The sequence below is a fragment of the Aedes albopictus genome, chromosome 3 (assembly GCF_035046485.1).
Source record: "Aedes albopictus strain Foshan chromosome 3, AalbF5, whole genome shotgun sequence".
NCBI classification, from domain to species: domain Eukaryota; kingdom Metazoa; phylum Arthropoda; class Insecta; order Diptera; family Culicidae; genus Aedes; species Aedes albopictus.
This window is the reverse complement of record NC_085138.1, coordinates 392,814,456-392,834,525: the sequence shown is the minus strand read 5'-3', so window position 1 is coordinate 392,834,525 and position 20,070 is coordinate 392,814,456. Positions and strand designations below refer to the sequence as shown.

At 39.1% G+C, this 20,070-nt stretch overlaps 3 protein-coding genes across 4 annotated transcripts; 1 reads left to right on the top strand and 2 right to left on the bottom strand.

The window, feature by feature from the left end:
- Positions 1–3,039: 3,039 nt before the first annotated feature.
- On the bottom strand, positions 3,040–3,960 carry LOC109410574 (ficolin-3-like). Of its 2 annotated transcripts, none has more exons than XM_029876342.2 (2): positions 3,305–3,960; positions 3,040–3,237 (listed from the first exon to the last, which is right to left on the bottom strand). In XM_029876342.2, exons 1-2 carry the CDS (start codon positions 3,922–3,924, stop codon positions 3,108–3,110), a joined length of 750 nt encoding a protein of 249 aa, XP_029732202.1. In that variant the 5' UTR covers positions 3,925–3,960; the 3' UTR covers positions 3,040–3,107. The 2 variants fall into 2 exon arrangements, with proteins under 2 accessions (XP_029732202.1, XP_019539651.2); XM_019684106.3 differs by having other exon boundaries at positions 3,040–3,240; positions 3,305–3,954.
- Positions 3,961–9,933: 5,973 nt separating this feature from the next.
- On the bottom strand, positions 9,934–16,130 carry LOC134290977 (uncharacterized). The gene is made up of 2 exons (XM_062858216.1): positions 15,883–16,130; positions 9,934–11,272 (listed from the first exon to the last, which is right to left on the bottom strand). Exon 2 carries the CDS (start codon positions 11,263–11,265, stop codon positions 9,934–9,936), a length of 1,332 nt encoding a protein of 443 aa, XP_062714200.1. The 5' UTR covers positions 11,266–11,272; positions 15,883–16,130.
- A 2,056-nt stretch (positions 16,131–18,186) lies between these two features.
- Positions 18,187–19,123, top strand: LOC115254208 (angiopoietin-4). The gene is made up of 3 exons (XM_029876334.2): positions 18,187–18,524; positions 18,598–18,878; positions 18,950–19,123. Exons 1-3 carry the CDS (start codon positions 18,216–18,218, stop codon positions 19,080–19,082), a joined length of 723 nt encoding a protein of 240 aa, XP_029732194.2. The 5' UTR covers positions 18,187–18,215; the 3' UTR covers positions 19,083–19,123.
- The last annotated feature ends 947 nt before the right edge of the window (positions 19,124–20,070 follow it).

Below are 20,070 nucleotides of genomic sequence, written 5' to 3'. Positions count from 1 at the left end.
TGGTTAAAATGGTATCCCCCGTTTCAACTTAGCCAATAAAGCCAAACTTTTCATATCATATGCTGATTTATCGACCGTATTCTATTAATAACTTGATGATTTTGTGGCTATATCGGTCTCTTTCTACTCATAGTATAAGGGAGTAGAGATCAAAGTGGATAATGAAATGATAGATATGATAGAATTCGCTAGGTAGCGAACAAGTGTGAAAATTTTTATAGAAGGTGAAATTAGGCAAGTAGGCCATGTATTGAACGAATACATCGAATGCGTGAAACTTCTGCCGTGCGACCTGTGCTTTTAAACAGATCGGCTTGGTTGGTAGTTTTCATACCACCTTACCAAGACTGGCAAAAGTTTCAGGCACCCGACTGCCTAATGTATTGTTCTGTTTTCATCACAAATTCTATCGATCGGTAGCTTTTTCGGAATTCCTTGGTAAGGTGGTATGAAAACTACCAACCAAGCCGATCTGTTTAAAAGCACAGGTCGCACGGCAGAAGTTTCACGCATTCGATGTATTCGTTCAATACATGGCCTACTTGCCTAATTTCACCTTCTATAAAAATTTTCACACTTGTTCGCTACCTAGTGAATTCTATCATATCTATCATTTCATTATCCACTTTGATCTCTACTCCCTTATACTATGAGTAGAAAGAGACCGATATAGCCACAAAATCATCAAGTTATTAATAGAATACGGTCGATAAATCAGCATATGATATGAAAAGTTTGGCTCAAAAAAGAAAAGTGTTCTATCCTATAAGATCGAAAAAGCTAATAAGAAGAACACGCCGCGATATAGGCATACCCCTATGAACGGAGTGCGAATTCCGAAAAAGCTACCGATCGATAGAATTTGTGATGAAAACAGAACAATACATTAGGCAGTCGGGTGCCTGAAACTTTTGCCAGTCTTGGTAAGGTGGTATGAAAACTACCAACCAAGCCGATCTGTTTAAAAGCACAGGTCGCACGGCAGAAGTTTCACGCATTCGATGTATTCGTTCAATACATGGCCTACTTGCCTAATTTCACCTTCTATAAAAATTTTCACACTTGTTCGCTACCTAGCGAATTCTATCATATCTATCATTTCATTATCCACTTTGATCTCTACTCCCTTATACTATGAGTAGAAAGAGACCGATATAGCCACAAAATCATCAACTTAGCCAATAAAGTGAACAAAAAATAGGACAATGAAACGAAGGCAGCTTAAGCTATTATCATTGGCTGCCTAAAGGCTGCCTGCTATTGAGCTATTGTCAACAAAGCACTTTATAACCGATATTGTCCAATTTTATTTCGTACCTCTTCGTTGTCCTCTTATCACAAGTGCCAATACACTTTCGGAGACAAGTTCGACCCGCCACTGACAAAGGCAAGGCTCTGTCGTACCCTTGGTTGCCGTTTGTAGTAGGTGCACTTACACGTAATCTTATTAGGGCTCTAATCCCCGATCGGAAGCACTAGCCGATTCTTCCAATTTGGTAAAAAAAAGAAATCAGGGTGCCTAATATTGCAACTGTTGGACTTGGCTTGGTTGCTTCCTGTCGCTGCCGGAGAAAGTACATAAATCAAAAATTGCACATTCGTTACTTGATTGTTGCCGGGAGGCCCGGCTTTCTAGGAAATAATTCCTGCACCGATACCGAAATTTATAAGCTTTCGTACAAGTGTGAATTGCATGTGGGCGGGACGTTGTCCCAGAATTGCGACGATAGTAGGGAAATCTTCCTTTCAAGAGCTAAAGCGTACTGGTAAAAAGTCTTTTTCACGGCTCGTCGTAATCGTGATTCCTCCTGGGATGACGTTGCCGTCATCGTCGTGAGAAAGAAGGATGCCGGTTTTCTCTACATGCCACATATCCTGAAGGTGCACTAATGCATTTCGTTCGTGCAGCTCTACTTTGGTACTAGGTAGTTCTAGTAGAGCACAGTTCGCTCAGTTGTGTACACAGACCGGTGAAACTAGGATAATTGAATCGTGGTGTGCTACAATCGGGATTATTTTATACAGTTTGGGGAATCGTTTCTGACGGTCAGATCTGATGCCTCAGGATGCGCCTCTTGTGGAAATAGCAAGCAACGGGTATCCGAACTGCTGGATCCTGATATTTATGATGTAGCACACTTGCGCGTCATGAGATAAGACTTGCTCGAGTTGTACTGGTGTAAACGTAATCCGAACAAGAAAGTGAATGCTGTTTGGAGAAATAGTTTTTAAAGTAACCAATACGAATTCAGGATAACTTTAATATTTCTTTGGGTACGCTGAGTAGTCATGCACTTCGATATACTTTAGCATTTGGGCGTTTGAAATTATTACTATTTTAGCAGTACGGTGGGCGTTACTCTCCTGCAGTCAAAATAAGACCTTATTCAATAAAATATATCAGATAATCTATGCACTGTCGCCTCACCCCTCTGACGCCTTATCAAAGATTCCTTACGCTTTGTTACAACATTGTGCGTCTGAATTTTGTATATATATTATGTTTCCAGTTCAAAACCGAATTAGCGACATTTTTTCTTTGACTTCCCCTGCTTTTGCCTTGCGTTAAACACAATGTCGGAAGTGGGGCGCTGTATAGAGCACCAGGTGTACAATACAGCGCCCCACTTCCGACATTGTGTTTAACCGAAGACGACTAATAACAAGACAGACATCTACCTTCTTCTCCATATACTTTGGGAGCTACAAGCACACTAGCGCCGCGAACGACTTCAGGGAACAACATCACAAATGAGTGTGCGTGTGATGCTACAATTTCCATGTACGTATAAGCATGCATACGCACACAATCATGTTTTAATGTTCCTGTGAATCGTTGAGGGCGTTTCAACCATGTCGCCTGCTACGGGGTGGGAGCTGTCTGTCTTGTTATTAGCCGTCTTCGGTTTAACGCAAGCCAAAAGCAGCGGAAGTCAAAGAAAAAATGTCGCTAATTCGGCTTTGAACTGGAAACATAATACTTGAAACTGGATTCTAAGATGTTTAAACTTAATTGTAGTTTTCTTTCCAGCTCCTTTGAAACGTATGTTTATATATATTTCAATGCATTTTTCGATCCAAAAATTAATTGTAAATTAACACTACTTTCAAGAATTCTCACCAACTCTTATCATCATTCTGGTTTTTCGCAAAGGAAACTGCTGTCCACCGAAAGCGCCCCACCATATACCTCGACGTCCACCAAGGGTGGTTCTGCTGTATTCTCCGTTCAAGTTACTACTACAAATGCAACGTTCAGCTAAATAACATACCATTAGTTATTAAATTCATAAATAGTCCATACCTCTTGTAACCAGTTCCACAGTCATAATGCCAGTGTCCACTTCCAGCCAGGATCGAGCAATCCAGAATCGATTTGTCATTGATCCGATCGTAGGTACTGAACTGCTCGTTCCGATAAACCCAGAAAGAATCCCGTGCCGTGCCGTGGTACGAGTTTTCCACGTTGGACAACCGCAGAGTATAATTGGTGGCTTCATTTTCTACCCGGAAACCCGCATAGATCTCATGTGCCGAGAAATCCGTGAAGTTCTCAATGACAATCAGCAGCTCGTGTTCCTGATCCGCCGTAACTTGGTGAATTTTCTCCAGTCCCAACCAGTATTCCTGCTCGGTGTTTCCAAAGCCGTTCCTGTATTCATCCCAACTTCGGTTGAAACTAACCGATCCATCGTAACGGTTCTTCAGTACCAACCATCCTCCGCCGTATTTTTGCTGTTCACAGAAGGCTTGAAACGGTGCGAATCCGTTGTGCAGGACAATGGTGTACACGGCAGATTGAGCTGGTGCTTCGGAACATGTTTTGTACTGACGAGCCTCTCCAGTAGATTGTGCAGTGGAGCGATGGTTATAAGCTGACAGGGTGCCTACAATTATAAAAGCAATCAACTGTCGAGTAGCCATGATAGCGTTATCGTAATTGTTTGAAACTGCGAAAACTCTAAGAGCCGTCATCAATTTTATACTTGAAAGTAATATGAGCTTCCTATCGCTTAGATCAAATATAATACAATTTCGAGATGCTTACCGTAAATGGGGGTTTCTTTCGAGGTGATAGATAGTCTCAAACTCTCAAATGTTTCATTAAATCTAGAAGTAGTAAGTATGATACAGTCCACATCGTTTTGATAATGTAGATGGCAGCATTCAAGGACTTCGCAACTTCTTATTCTTATCGGTATGTCGGGATTGAGTCTGCTTTTTAGCTTACAATTCTATGCTTACCTTGGCCCTGCTAACCATGGTCAAATGATGCTTTTTTCGTTCGTATATTGTGAGACAAACACGAATGTACTCTGGAAAGGATTACAACAAGATTCACCAACTACAGAGTACCGACAACGGATTAATTCAGAATAATTCAGAAATCAATCATTTCGCAATATTGATCTTTTAAAATTTTCTTTTTTTGCTAAATAAAAGACGGCCTTATGTTCATCCTGGCTTATGCATTCCTCGCGCCGTTCTTTAAATTTGTTGACCTACAGGGGATACTCAAAATATTTGGGACAGGTAAAATTTTCACTTTTCAAGAAATGTTCAAATCGCTGTAACTTTTCGAAAAGTGTATGAAATATTCTCAAATTTTTGAAGTAAGTTCAACAACTAGTTGTGTATCAGTGGTCAAAATTTGGGAAGGATCGGGCCATTCTACACAAAGTTATAAATGTTCTAGAAAAAGGTATAATTATCCGATAGCCAATTTTGAGCTGCTATATCTCCGGATTCAATGAACGGAATGCAATGAAATTTTGATCATTTATGACTTATATAATGAGCTATTAAAAACATTTGACTAAGCTTAAAATTCTTCACACGAAAGAAAATTAGATTATTTTTCTAATACAACACCAATTTTTCCAAAACTTCATCATCGTTTCAAAACTCGAGATAGTAATTATAGTTCATTTAAATTCCCTCTAATTAAATTGAATATATTTATGTTTCAAAAAAAAAAGCAACCAAATAGCCTTCATTATATTGAAAAAGAAATGGGACGCATATGAAAAATAGATAAATTTACTGAAAAAACATGGAATAAATGAAATCGCCAAAACTTCTTTTCTTATTAATAATTTCAAATTTAGTCAACTGTTTTTCAAAGTTCATTATTTAAGTCATAAATGATCAAAATTTCATTACATTCGGATCATTGAATCCGGAGATATAGCAGCTCAAAATTGGCTATCGGATAATTATACCTTTTTCTAGAACATTTATAACTTTGTGTAGAATTACCCGATCCTTCCCAAATTTTGACCACTGATACACAACTAGTTGTTGAGCTTACAGTAAAAATTTGAGAATATTTGATACCCTTTTCGAAAAGTTACAGCGAGTTGAACATTTTTTGAAAAGTGAAAATTTTGCCTGTCCCAGTTATTTTGAGTATCCCTTGTATTTTATTTTCGACACGCATGATGCAATCCACTCAACATTTATCTTTCAAATATCATACCATTTATGAATTATCACATTTTGAAACAAAAAAAATAAAGAAAATCTTGTTAAGTACTGTTCTTTTTAATTCCACTAAGAATTTGCATCCTTGAACAGATACGTATTTCGACCTCAACTGTAAGGTCGTCTTCAGTTTCTTGTACTTGACTTCGACTCGAGTCAAGACGACCTTACAGTTGAGGTCGAAACACGTATCTGTCCAAGGATTCCAATTCTTAGTGGAATTAAAAGGAACAGTACTTAACACGATTTTCTTTTTACTTACAGGTATTCCACTAACAAGCCAAGCTTCATCATCCTCAAAAAAAAATCTTATTTTATGAAAAAATAAATAAAATATTTTTTTAAAAATATTTTTTAACATATTGAAATTGCCGCAGGGGTTGCTCTGAGGATTCGGTCAAGAGTTGCAACAGAAGGTTCCGTGGATATTAAACCCAAGTTCCTTCAGCAATTTCGTCTAACTTTTTGTGAGTTTTTATTAAAAAAAATCTTGAGAAGTTTAACAAGACAGTTATTTAAGAATTGTTAAAGAAAGTTTTTCTTTGAAATTTTAACAGAGCTTCCAGAAACGCAGTACAACATTTTATTTAGAGAATCTAACAATATTTGACTCATAATTATTTCTATAGAATAGGGCACTGCACTGTTTTGATTATGTATTGGACTTTGACGTTTCGTGGCCTTGTTGTTTACAAAATTTCTGTAAGAGTGAAAGAGAAGGAGATAATTTCATGCACTGCCCTATAGATTTGTATCCCGGTTGCTCATAACCATGGAGTTTTTAACAACGGCTGTGATACTGACAAATGCTTTTCATAGTGTTCTCCTTCCTGCTTAACTGGAAGCGTTGATCATGTAGGCGGTATTTCCTCAGATTCCTTTAAATATTGATTTTGCATTTCAACTATACAATTCTCCTGGGATTACTGAAGTCGAGCATCTTCTGGACATTTTTAAGCAACTCTATTGAGAATTTCTTCAATAATTTCAATTTTACAAAGGATACTGCAATTTTTTATTAATAATTCCGTAGATTTCAGGAAAAGTTTTCCGGATTTTTCCTTCAGGAATTTTACATAGTCGCCCCAACAATTTTTCTTAGGATTCCCAAAAAAACCTCAAAGTGAAGTGGAACCATCTCGGCAGGGGTCCTATTTTAGGCAATTTTCAGCTATAACTCAGCTAATTTTGAAGCAATTGACTCAATTTTTGGAACGCGGTGAGATACGTATAGTATCTAGCCGTGTACAAAATTTAAAGTGAAAAGTGCCCAAAATACCAGCCACTGCCCAAGTGGTTTGCTACCCTACTTCTCAAGTGTTTTTTTTTTGCGAGTGTAGTCGATTGATTGTTGTTGACACATTCTACCGTGACGCTACAACGTTTTGACCACTTTTTGGTCAGTTTTTTTATTATAACTCATAAATGCGTACCGCAAACCTCAAATATTTTCGCATATTCGGATTCCTTGTAAAAATTCCAGTAAATATGATCTGTAGAAATTTTAGTTTTCATTGGAAAACCTTGCTTAAAATAGGAAATAGTAGCGTGACGTTACAACGTTGTAACGTCACGCTACTAATTCTCTTTCTGAACATACTTTTTCAATGAAAACCAGGGAATCCGAATATGCATTCATAATCAGTCTAAAAAAGGCGTCAAAACGTTGTAACGTCACGGTAGAATGTGTCTGTTACATTAATGATACTGTGCAACATCTTACAGGTCTACGGAGCATTGTTCTGTAAATAAATAATTTTCAAACACGACCTCCAATTTTGATCTCCAAGATCTTCCGCGAGTAAAGGCCTGAAGATCTATAAACAAAGCCAATGGTTTCTTGCTACATTACCGATGCGTAGTAACATCCCAGAGGGCCCAGAGGTCCCAGAGGTCAGATGTTATTACTGATACGTTGTAACATCCTACAGGTCCATGAACTATTTTTCTGTAAGGAACAAATTTCCAAAGATGTTCTAGGTCTTCCAAGAACTTCCACGAGTAAAGACCTGAAAATCTACAAGCGTTATCAATGGTTTGTTGCCACATTACTGATACAATGTAGCGTCCTACAGGTCCAGGGAGCATAGCTCTGTAGAGAAATGACTTCCAACGATGATCAAGGATCTCCAAGAACTTCCACGAGTAAACGTCTTAAGATCTACAAGCGTAATCAATGGATTGTTGTTGCATTTCTTATACGTTGTAACATTCAACAAGTCCATGAACCATTTTTCTGTAAGGATTTAATTTCCCCAGATGTTCTAAGACAATGATTTTATTGCCCTTTTCCAGCTATACCAGTCGGCTAGTAAGTCTGAAACAGACTAAAAACTTGAAGTATTTTTAGGCAAAGTACGTTTAATTGGCAAATTGAGAGATAAATTTGTGAAAAAAATACCCACCAAAACAAGTGGTAATTTTTTCACAAATTTATCTCTCAATTTGCCAATTAAACGTACTTTGCCTAAAAATACTTCAAGTTTTTATGTTCTTAGACCTCCAAGAACTTCCACGAGTAAAGACCTGAATATCTATAAGCGTTGTCAATGGTTTATTGTCACATTACTGATACAGTATAGCGTCCTACAGGTCCAGGGAGCATAGTTCTGTGGAGAAGTAATTTTCAAAGGTGATAGAGGGTTTCCAAGAACTTCCACGAGTTTAGACATGAAGATCTACAAACAGTATCAATGGTTTGTTGACACATTACTGATACAGTGTAGCGTCATACACGTCCAGGGAGCATAGTTCTGTTGAGAAATAATTGCCAAAGATCTTCTAGGTCCTGCAAGAACTCCATGAGTAAAAGCCTTAAGATCTACAAGCGTAATCAATGGATTGTTCTTACATTACTTATACGGTGCAAGATCATACAAAACCATGGAGCATTGAGCTGAAGAGAACGAATCTCCAAAGATATTCTAAGTTCTCCAAGAACTTCCGCGAGTAGAGGCCTTAAGATCTACAAGGGCAATCTATGGATTTTCATTATATTACTGATGCTGTGCAACATCCTTCAGGTCCATGGAGAATTGTTGTGTAATGAACTAATTTCCAAAGATGTTCTAGCAGGTTTTCCAAGAATTTCAGTCGATAAAGCCTTGCTGACTTATAAGTTAGTTTTATCAATTATACATACTCATAAGTACCTTATTTTACTCAAAAAGTGAGATGTTTTGGAAATAAACCTCAAATGTCATTCGGCCGAATTCCAAATACCTGAATGGCAAACGCTCGAATTTCTTTCGCCCAAAAAATCACTTGCCCGAAAATAACGTTTCCCGCTTTTCGTCACTAACCTTTACAGGGCGGTGACTTTTACAGAATTTTCAAACCGCAGAAAAGTGCACAGGTCGCTAAAGTTCGTATCTGATAAAACATTTTTTTTAATTTTTTCTACAATATCATCAAATATATGTACTTATTTCATCTAGTATGTGAAACTACATGGATCTGGATCAGTGTGGTCCGGTTGTTCATCGAATTTAAGCTAATTTGTTTACTGTTATAGTCATTTTGTTTAATGACCATTGGGCGCGCAGTTTATTGATACCCGCTTATTAGGCTTACATTATCACATGTTAAACATCAAATATGTTCATTTTTATTTTGCAGTGCTAGAATATAGACATTGACTGATACACTGTCATGAAAAAATAGTCATATATAAAAATGGACGGGACTTCACATTAGGGTTTTTAAAAAACTACTTGTTTCAAATTTACCCTAATCCCATCACTTTTATTATGTTCTTGTTTATAATTTTACATTTCACACTTCCTAACACTTATACTGGGCCAGAAGGGCTTTCAACTGACTATTAGACCTATCGATTCAAACGTTCACTTCCAACTGACTGATCGAGCCAGACCAGACCGAGGGCACACCTGTGTCCTCCGATTGAGTTCGATGCTTTCTCGATGTCAGCAAAAGTTCACCGGATGGCAACTGGCCTGGTTGTTCTGGGTTGCGTTGGATGGTCGGTGTTACTGTGCGCCGGTATCGATTTATCGTGTCATCAATATGCTCGGAGTCCAAAGGGTATTCTGGTATGGGGGTTATGCTCAGTGTCTCCAAGGGTGATACTGCTTTGTCAGCATCTAGTCCACGATAGGCGGATACCTGAACATCGTGGGTAGAGCCTAGGGATGTCCATAACTTCCCCCGCCTTAGTTTGAACCGTCTCGGTTCAATATTGTTTGAGAGCTTTCCAACGCATTGTTTGCAGGGATCCGTATTGTCAGCTTCATTTTGAGTTTACGAACTTCTCTCGTAAGAAAAGCGAAAATTACTGCTACGAAGCATGTGATGAGAACTATTCCTACTATGTTGAGCACTTTAGTCCTTTTGTTTGCTGTTTCTAAGTGCTCCAGCTTATGACGATTCCTAATGTGCAGTTGTTCCATATAGTCAATGGATTCTGGTTCTGTCTGTGACTCATCTACGCTAACTGAATGTAGGGGTAAGATGACAGGTCTGGATTCTCCTCTGAATGTTTTGCTGGTAAAGGTTTTTTCCGTTGAGGGTGATGGAACAATCTCTAAATGATATGAGAAACGTTCCTGTTAAATTCCTCGGACCATATCCACAACTGTTTTGCATCGAAGTCGGATCAACAGAGTTTTTAACTAACAGTCCGAGATTCTCGATTTCCTTTGTGTCAGGTTTCATTGGAGATCTAATGAAGGTACAGTTACCCGTATTTCCTCTTAGTAACTCATGTAAGCATCCGTCATTTGAAGTGTTAAACAAGATCTGGACGTCGCAGATGATGCTACGCTCGATGTTCATGCATGGATGGGAAATTAGGTAAGACTCATTGTTACCAACAATGGCTTTTGTTGCATTTATCGGTATGATTTTAAACTGTCGTGGAATGGCTTCTATTTGGAGTTGCACAAATTCTCCTTGCCTGAATTTAGGAATTTTTATGAGTAGGATTATGTCTGAGTTATTGTGGAATGCTATGGGTTCCAAAAACTCATAAACTTGGTCATAGCTGTTAATCACCACGCCTTGTGACTCCAACAGATTCGTTGCAAATTCTAGCTCTGATGGTTGTAAGAAAGCCTTTGAAATTAAACCCAACTTGGACAACTGAATGGCCTCGAAAATTGTAGACAGCTGCTGGTTGATCATGTCGATGTTGAAGATGATGTTGTGTAGGTGCAGGAGATGTTCCCATTCGACAGGTCTGTCTAAGCTCAGTCTTGTCTGTTTAATGATGCTATCTATTTCCCTAGACTGTCTATAAGCTTGTTTAGTAATATTGTTAATCCTTTCCTCAAACAATTTATTAATTTGAATTTGTTCATTATTCTCTGTTACTAAAAGGTTATTTGAATTTTTAAGAATTTCAAGTTGGTTTTCTATTTTTAACAAATCTTCATTATCGAGATTCCCTGTAATCATTTTTAAGGTGGACCCAAGAAAATTAAGAGATCGTTTTGTTTTTCTACTTCTAGCGGTTAAATTTTCAAGGATAAAATAAGCCTGACTCTGCTTTTGTTTAAGAATTTTAACTAGTTCTGCTATCTTTGGGTTTTCTTCAATGTTCAAAATAATGGATTCATACTGCTTGAGAACGACGGTAAAGGAAAATAAATTAAATCTATGGAATAGTGTGTGAGATCCTTCTTTTATAAAGACTGAATTAGTCTTGAACGCAACTATACCGGGATTTTCATTAAGTTCAAGGATTTCCAAGTAAGCAGAGTAAATAGGATTGAAAAACATCATAATTGTAAGACAAAAAAGTATCGGGTGTTTGTGTGTCATCTTCGAGCTGAAATGACAGGAGAAGAAGGGAAAGAAGACAAAAAGGTGCAATTAGTTCTACGTCGAAATTAAGTTTTACGTTTACGTTTTAATTTTGTTTTGTGGACTTTTCTCCCATTCTCGTCGATTATATTTGACTCTAAATTATCTTTGACTTGTATTTCTCTATACCTCTCTTGGTGCTTCAAGTTATTCCTTTTTCTTTCGAAGACCGTTTCATTTGGAAGGAAGTTTTCAGGATCTTCTCTGTTTATGTTCAGTTTTTCTAAGTCTGAACGTTTTTTCTCTAATTGTTTTTGAGACAAAATCCTGTAAAATTCCTCCTTCAGTCTTATTCTTTCATCGAGATCTTCGGGGACAGGGTCCTCGTTTCTGAAGCCAAAAAATAACTCTTTTGGAGTTAACTTTGTTTGAGAGTGTATTGAGTCATTATATATGGAAACTGCAAGATTAATTTTTGCCGTTTCGGACAAATCTTTAGTTGAATCCTTCATACTTAAGATGTTGTGCAATTCTCTAATAGTCCTATGGACGATTTCCACAGTGCCATTCGAAGAGGATTGTCCAACACTCGTATAATGGTACTCTACATCGTTTTCCTCAAGGAATTCTTTAACTGTTGTTGAGGTAAATGATGCTTCCTGATCCATGACGAGAAAGGAAGGTTTTCCAACGTTAGCGAAGAAGTGGGTTAGTGCTCTTAGAATGTGTATAGTATTCCGTGTTTTAATTGGGATAGCCATTGTTAGTCTGGAGAACTTATCACAAAGTGTTAGATAATTTCTATTTCTGATTATGAATATATCCATATGAACAATTTGCAACGGCCTGGATGGTGTTGCTGTTAATTGGAATTTTTGTTTATATGGTCGCCTTTCATACTTAGCCTTTTGACACAGTTTGCAGATGTTGATAAACTTTGAAATTTTGCTCTTCATTCCTGGGAAAAAGTACCTTCTTGAGATGTGTGCCTTTGTCTCAATGATACCTCTGTGGTTCGCGTTGTGTTGCCGTTCGATGATCAGGTCCTGTTCCAGCTCATCTGTTACGTCTTCTAACAATCTTTGTGTCCAGAAAATTTTTAATGATTTTGCTCTTGAAAAGTAAGTTTTATAAATAGTTTGCAGTCTATTAAGGATACTTTCGCTACAATAAAGACCGGTAGCGCATTTCGTCGAAGCGTATTCCTTAAGAATATTGATCAGGGCTGCTGGACCAAAATGTACCTTCTTTATAGTTATTCTGTGGAAGTTTTTAAATGGGGTCAAGGATTCACGACTATCTTCATCTGTCTCTAAAAGTACAATCTGATTTCCAAATCCGTTAAGGGGTCTTTCCGTTGACGGGATGAAGTCGTTATCGTCAGTGTCCGCGGAGTGTTGTGTCATGTCATCGCTGGAGGTAGAGTTGGCGTTTACTTCTGTTTTATCCTCAGGGTTAATACGAGACAGTGCATCTGCATTAGCGTTTAGAGTACCTTTCTTATACTTGATTTCAAATTCGAGCTCTTCGAGAGCTAGTTTCCAGTGTAAAAGTCTCCTGTTCAGATCATTTTTCTGCCGGAGCCACACAAGTGGTTTGTGGTCGGTTCGAATTTCGAAAGAGGTTCCGTAAATATATGGTCTAAAATGTTTCGTTGCCCATACAATGGCCAACAATTCTTTTTCCGTGGCAGAATAGTTGCATTCTGCTTGATTCAGCGTTCTAGAGGCATATGCAACAGGATGCTCTTTGCCATCTTCGAATTTCTGAGACAAAACGGCTCCTAAAGCAAAGTCGCTTGCGTCAGTTTCAAGAATGAATTTTCCATTGAAGTCGGGGTATTTTAGAATAGGGTCGCTCGTTAGTAACTGTTTGCAATCATTAAAACAACTAATAAATTCTTCGTTGTGGACAATTTTTGTATCTTTTTTCAAGCACCTGGTTAAAGGTTTCGTTAATTTTGCAAAATCTCGAATAAATTTTCTGTAGTATCCAAGAAGTCCTTTGATTTGAGTAGTTGTTTTTGGGATTGGCCAATTAAGGATTTTTTCGATTTTATTTGGATTGGGTTTAATGCCATCTTGGGTTACTATGTGCCCCAAAAATTCACATTGTTTCTGAAGAAATTCACATTTGTCAAATTGAATTTTAAGGTTGGCTTGAGCAAGCCGTTGAAGCACTTTGTTAAGGTTATCGATGTGGTGCTGTAACGAGCTACCAAAAATAATAATGTCGTCTAGGTAAACTAGGCAACAATTTCCAATGAGATTTCCGAGAATGTGGTTCATTACGCGCTGAAAAGTTGCTGGCGCGTTTTTTAATCCAAAGGGCATGCGAATGAATTCGAAGTGCCCTTTCTCTGTACTGAAAGCAGTTTTCGGCCTGTCTTTTGGATGTACCTCAATCTGGTGGAATCCAGATTTAAGATCCAGTGTAGTAAAATAGGTACTACGGCCGAGCCTGTCAAGGATTTCTTCAATTCGCGGGATGGGGAATTTATCATCGACAGTCTTTTCATTTAATTTGCGGTAGTCTATGACGACACGCCATTTCTTTTTTCCGCTTGCATCCAGTTTTTTTGGAACAATCCAGATTGGAGATGTCCAGGGGGAAATAGAATTTTGAATAATACCGTCCTCCAACATTTCGTTGATTTGCTTCTCCACTTCAGCTTTATGGACATGAGGGTATCGGTACGTTTTGGTATGAACTGGAATATCATCTGTAGTTTTTATTCGATGTTGAATTGCAGAAGTGCAAGACAACTTTTCTGAATCATTATGAAAAATTTTGGAATTTTTAGAAAGGATTTTCAGTAATGCAGATTTTTCTTCGTTGTTGAGATGTTTGGTTCTAATCATTGTTTCCAATTCAGAAGGGGGTATGTGAGACGCTTGATAAGAATGATGTGAATTCATATTGTTAACTTCTGCTACTTGAATAGTTTTTGCTGGCTTTGTCCAATGGAAGGTGACAGATTTGCCAAAGTTTCTTATTGGAGCGTTTACAAAACCATTTTCTGCTTGGTACAACCCAGAAGGGATTACAGCGTTGGCAATTTGTATGTCGTTAGGGAGGTAAACGTTGCCATTATTCTGTAAAACGGGTAGTTTGATCATTCGCGTAGAGTTCTCTGTCAGCGTAATCTGCGAAGGGCCTAATTTCCTAATTTGCATCGGGATTGTTTTGTGGGGAAGGATTATTTTGTGGTTGTTCACGTCGATCAGTGCTTCGATGTCGGAGAGGGTTTCGTATCCAAGGATTCCGTCAAAAAAATTGTGGAAATTTAAAAGGTAGAAGGTAACTTTTTGCTTGAGGCCAAAAATTGTCGTGATGAATTTTTGATCGGCCGCATGCCGTCCTGAGCTATTAGAAATTTTGAGGGTTTTGCATTTTAGCTGTTTTGATTTTGGAATCAGGCTGGGCGAAATGAAATTTTTGTTTGATCCACTATCCACAAGTATTTTTGCGTCCTTACCACAAATGTTCATTATTACGTAGGGAAGTCCGTTGATTGCATTTAAGTCAACGATCTCGGATCGAGGCCTATCTGAAAATTTACACTTTGTTCACTGACTTCGTCTTCACTATCGTCTTCGCTATGTGTGTCATGTGTATCGTCGTCGTTTTTCTGTTCAGCGTCATGATTGTAAACTCTGGAACGTAACGACGGGTCTACTTCCATGGGTGTCATTTTCTGTCTGTCGGATAGCGGTTTGTGTCGTGTAGATGGGGTGTCTGATTGCTTGCTAAATGGTTTATTGGAAGATTTGAAATTTTTGCTACCATGGGGCTGTTGGTCGAATGCAGCTTGTGTGTGGGACTTCGTCTTCTCAGCGTTTTGGAACCGACACAGGAATGCGTATGCATTCTCCAAATCACTGGGTTGTGCTGTTTGAGCATACCCAAAGTAGGGTTTACTAAGGCCGTTAATAAATGCTGCTAAACATTCTTGTTCAAGGAAATGATTAATAGCGTCCCAATGGTTTGCATAAGTTGGATTCTGCTTTGCCAAAGACTTCATATTAACCATTATTTCCTTTGTTTTCTTATAGTAAATATGTAATGATTCGGTCATTTTAAGTGACCATAATTGTGTCTGGTATGTAGCAATATTATTGCGATCACCGTAGACACTTTGTAGGATTTCCGCTACTTCGTCGAAGGTAGTGGGGTTTCCGTTTACACATATCATATCGCGGGCTTTGCCCTCGATCTTGTTTATCACCGCCTGTTCGTACACGGCAAATAAGTCCGGTGCGACGTGTGGTCGGCATAAATTCAAAGCTCGTCTTGCTGTATCAAGCCAATGACTGAGCTGTCTTTTATTCCCGTCGAATGATGGGATCATTCTTATGGGGTCTGGAATTCGAAAGAAGTCCGTGCGACGGTCCTCCACGACGGGGGCTTGCCGCTGTTGTTGCAACTGTTGCTGTTGCTGCTGTAAATTATTGTTTTCGACTTGAAGAGCACCAAGTCTGTGCTCCAAGTTTTGTATTTGGTCAAGAATTGCCTGTAAATTAACTTGTTCCATGTTTCTTTCGTGGTACCTGAGAGGCTTAACTTTAGGAACGGGATTAAATCTACGCATACAAAATGATAGAGAGGTTGGGAAAAGAAAAGTTGTTTACTCACGGTTCGACACTCTTAAAGGGTTGAAACCCACCGATGCAGTTTTCGTGTCGGGCGGCGCAAATCACCTACGGGTTGAGGGATGGTTTCCAAGAGCCTGGTTCCTGATGATCACTGGAGATAGTCACTAGTTTCTTGCTTCGCCACGGGTTGGGCTAAGCGTCTACTTAATGCTGAATCCTGCGCAAGTCAGTTACACTTTTAGTCCTTGGTTACCGGCACGTCCGATGTCGTCAATTTGACACTAATTTTCGGTTTTCGCACTACTGTCCAATTACCACGGATCGGGTTTTGTCACTAGATTGTCTTCCAAAAACTAGCACTGCACGTAGAGTGTTCCGTACGACTGCGCCAAAAATGGACGGGACTTCACGTTAGGGTTTTTAAAAAACTACTTGTTTCAAATTTACCCTAATCCCATCACTTTTATTATGTTCTTGTTTATAATTTTACATTTCACACTTCCTAACACTTATACTGGGCCAGAAGGGCTTTCAACTGACTATTAGACCTATCGATTCAAACGTTCACTTCCAACTGACTGATCGAGCCAGACCAGACCGAGGGCACACCTGTGTCCTCCGATTGAGTTCGATGCTTTCTCGATGTCAGCAAAAGTTCACCGGATGGCAACTGGCCTGGTTGTTCTGGGTTGCGTTGGATGGTCGGTGTTACTGTGCGCCGGTATCGATTTATCGTGTCATCAATATGCTCGGAGTCCAAAGGGTATTCTGGTATGGGGGTTATGCTCAGTGTCTCCAAGGGTGATACTGCTTTGTCAGCATCTAGTCCACGATAGGCGGATACCTGAACATCGTGGGTAGAGCCTAGGGATGTCCATAACTATATATCTCAAATTTAGCGTGTAATAGTGCCTTGAACTTTTCGCATTTTTTCCTACCGGGTGCGGTAGGACTGTCTTCCATGGACTTGTAGGATGTTGCACCGCATCAATAATATAGCAACAATTATTTTTTTATGCTCGTAGATTTTCAGGCCTGTACTCGCGGAAATTCTTGGAGGTAACCTAGAACATCTCTTAATTTGTTCTTAATAGAACCATACTCCAGCAATAACCTTCAGTAAAACCCCCATTTAACCCCTCCTAGCCCACCTGTACTAATCCTCTCCATCCACCAAACTGACCCCCTCCCCCCACACACACTTCCATACATCCATATAAGTAAAATATTGGCATGGATTCGTACACTGATCCGTTGAGTGTGAGGCATATCCTTTACCTCTCGGGTATTCCACCAATTTAGATGATAAATATAATACAGCTTCTAGGTATCTTCTAGAACGGGTTTGTTGACACTCTCCGGTGCCAACTAGGGTGTACATGATGAGTGTCAAGCCCGTGCTCAAAGGAGAGGGGAGGGTGGGGTTTGGGTGTCCCCCCTCCTTACCAACGCTTCATACACTAGGCGCCCTTGCGCCTTTTGCCGAAATTGAAAAAAAAAACTCATCCCTTGGCGCCACTTCTGTGCACGGGCCTGGTGGATGTGATAAATGTTCGAAAACGATGTAACCAAGTGAAATTACGTCCAAATACATACATAGCCAAAAATTACGCGCCTGATTATTACAAAATTATTTGTTGTGTAGGAACGCTCAAACATCTTTATAATACACTCAGGCAAATAAACCTAAGATTATCATAAGGTCTAACTTATGAAATGGCCTTTAAACAATTCATAACGACTAGATTGAATTTCATAAGGTCGGTTTATGACACAGAATCGACTCACAGTTTGGCATTTATACACAGTTAGCAAGACGATATTCTCAAGCATCGATAGCCGCGAGGGTTGGGCACGATCTCAGTGATCTCGACGTTCATGGATCGATTCCAGTCTGCATCATTTTACGATTTTTCTGCCCTTTTCATAAGTTTATCTAATATAATTAGGTCATAATAAGCATGTTCAATTTTCATAAGGTATTCTTATGGCATCCATACTTTACAGTTATGGCTAAATTTCATAAGGTATTTTGAAGAATTTCGGCAGTTTACTTCGCTGAGTGTATAGATAGATATACCTGTAAAAATGGTATCTATGATCGTAAGTTTTGTGGATGACCAGCGCGTTTGAAAATGCGAATCGATGCACCTGGACGCACTTCTTCTGTTTCTTTAACGAAAACTAGAAATTATTCAATACTCAACGAAAAAAAAAAACAAACAGATTTCAATGGCGCCATATACCTATAGATTGACGGTAAGGGGACTCCCATAAAAATCAAATAGCGTGCCTCTCCATAACATTTATAAATATAAGTTGCAGGCATTGCTCAAAACTGGCATACACTTGAAAACTTTTCCACGGTGAGCCATGGGTAACTACTTCAAAACCCCGTACCTGCTGGCATTGCTCGTTTCGGTATCAATTGCAAACGCCAGTCGAATCTTTCGATCCTGTAATGATGCGCCATCGTCGGTATCCGGAGTCTACGATATTCGTCCAATCAACGCTACGCAATCGTTCGAAGTGTACTGCGAACAGAGCTTCGGTGGTCGCTGGCTGGTGGTGCAAAACCGTTCCGATGGGCAGGAGAACTTCAATCGCAGCTGGGTGGATTACAAAAGTGGATTCGGCGTGATTGGGAACGAATTCTGGCTCGGACTGGATAAATTGCATCAGGTTTTCTGGTTCCTCTGCTTATGAAAGTAATGAGTGGTGGTGTTGAATGGTTGTTTGAATAATTAATGTACAGATTACGACCGCTGACGAGTACGAACTGCTGGTGTGGATGGGAGACTTCAAAGACTTCGAAGCATATCAAAAGTACAAACTGTTTGCGGTGGCAAATGAAGCGGATAATTATCGGCTCGAGCTGGACGGCTGGCGAGATGGGACGGCAGGGGAGTCTCATTACGTGTATCGCGATCAGCAGTTCAGTACCTTCGACAGGGATAACGATAAGTCAATGATGAATTGCGCGGTGGAGATGGGCAGTGGGTACTGGCACTTCGACTGTGGAACCGGAATCAATAGGTTTGTTGTGAAGGGGTTCGAAAACTCGCCAAGTAGTGAAATATTAATCAATTGATTCTGTTTGATTGCAGACACAATTTGAATGGCATTTACAGCGATGAAGTTTTGCGCTGCGGCAGTGGTTTTTGGTGGGGTGGATTCGGAGCCGAAGCAAACCCTCTCAAATGGAGCAAAATGATGATTCGGACACGCGTCGAGTATTGATGCGGAAAAATAAGTAAGCGAGAAATAAACTGCATACTGAATTGGCTCAATGGTTTTGATGTTTACTTTTAAGGGGCCGTTCTGGCCAGAAACCCCCGTTTTCGCATGCTTGAAACTCAAGTGGCACCACGCCTAGATCAAAGTGTCCACCGTGCACTGATTCCAAGACAAATATTGACTGCAAAATTATTTCAACAACACCGTCCGCTGGTGTATTATACGGCAAGCGCACCAACTTTGAACTGAGAACTTGATGAAAATTAGGCATTTTTTCAAATAACAATTAGAATATCCGAAAACGCATATGTGTTGGTTAGATGGAAAAACTTCGAAATATTTCTAATGGGATTGGTCAAACTGTCACTCTACGCATAATTGCCCAATGATAAGGATTCTCATACACATTGGCCTGTGCCCCCTCTTTCATCCTTCTCTTTCACGAGGTTGTTTAGGCGAGAACGAGAGCAAAGAAAAAGTTAGCTAAGCCAATGCTCATACAACATGGGTAATTTATGCGTAGAACGATAGCATAGGCGTATGTCCATAACTAGTACATTTACCATATCTACAGCATATCTAATCTCAGGCTGTGGCAAACGCTAGAAAGTCTGAAGAGACATTTCGTTTTATTATTGCAGTGGTTTCTAATCTCATGTGAGGTGTGATCCATTTCCCAGTTTTTTTTATTTTTCCATGCAGAACCAACATATAAAAAAAAACATCGATGAAATAATATTCAGGAAAGTGTTGTTCACGTAATTTCGATATTTATATATTTCAAATATCATTATCCTTAGTGTTAAATGTCATCAACGGGCATGTTTAGGTGGTGAAGCTAAATGATAAATTAATTTGGGAAGAAAGAAACAATAAATTTGAGTGTTTAGTTGAGTCAATCAAATAATTGCTTAGTAATGTTAGTTGAAACTCTTCAATTCTAATTGACAAGGTTTATTCTGCAACCTAATTATGAAATTGAACTCTTTTG

Bases quoted from the DNA above. Each gene is read 5' to 3' on its own strand.
- LOC109410574 (XM_019684106.3), bottom strand. From the start codon at position 3,924: ATGGCTACTCGACAGTTGATTGCTTTTATAATTGTAGGCACCCTGTCA. The intron at 3,241-3,304 runs GTATGGACTATT...TTGCATTTGTAG, and splicing joins TGTGGAACTGGTTACAAGAG to TAGTAACTTGAACGGAGAAT.
- LOC134290977 (XM_062858216.1), bottom strand. From the start codon at position 11,265: ATGACACACAAACACCCGATACTTTTTTGTCTTACAATTATGATGTTT.
- LOC115254208 (XM_029876334.2), top strand. From the start codon at position 18,216: ATGGGTAACTACTTCAAAACCCCGTACCTGCTGGCATTGCTCGTTTCG. The intron at 18,525-18,597 runs GTTTTCTGGTTC...ATTAATGTACAG, and splicing joins GACTGGATAAATTGCATCAG to ATTACGACCGCTGACGAGTA. The intron at 18,879-18,949 runs GTTTGTTGTGAA...GTTTGATTGCAG, and splicing joins TGTGGAACCGGAATCAATAG to ACACAATTTGAATGGCATTT.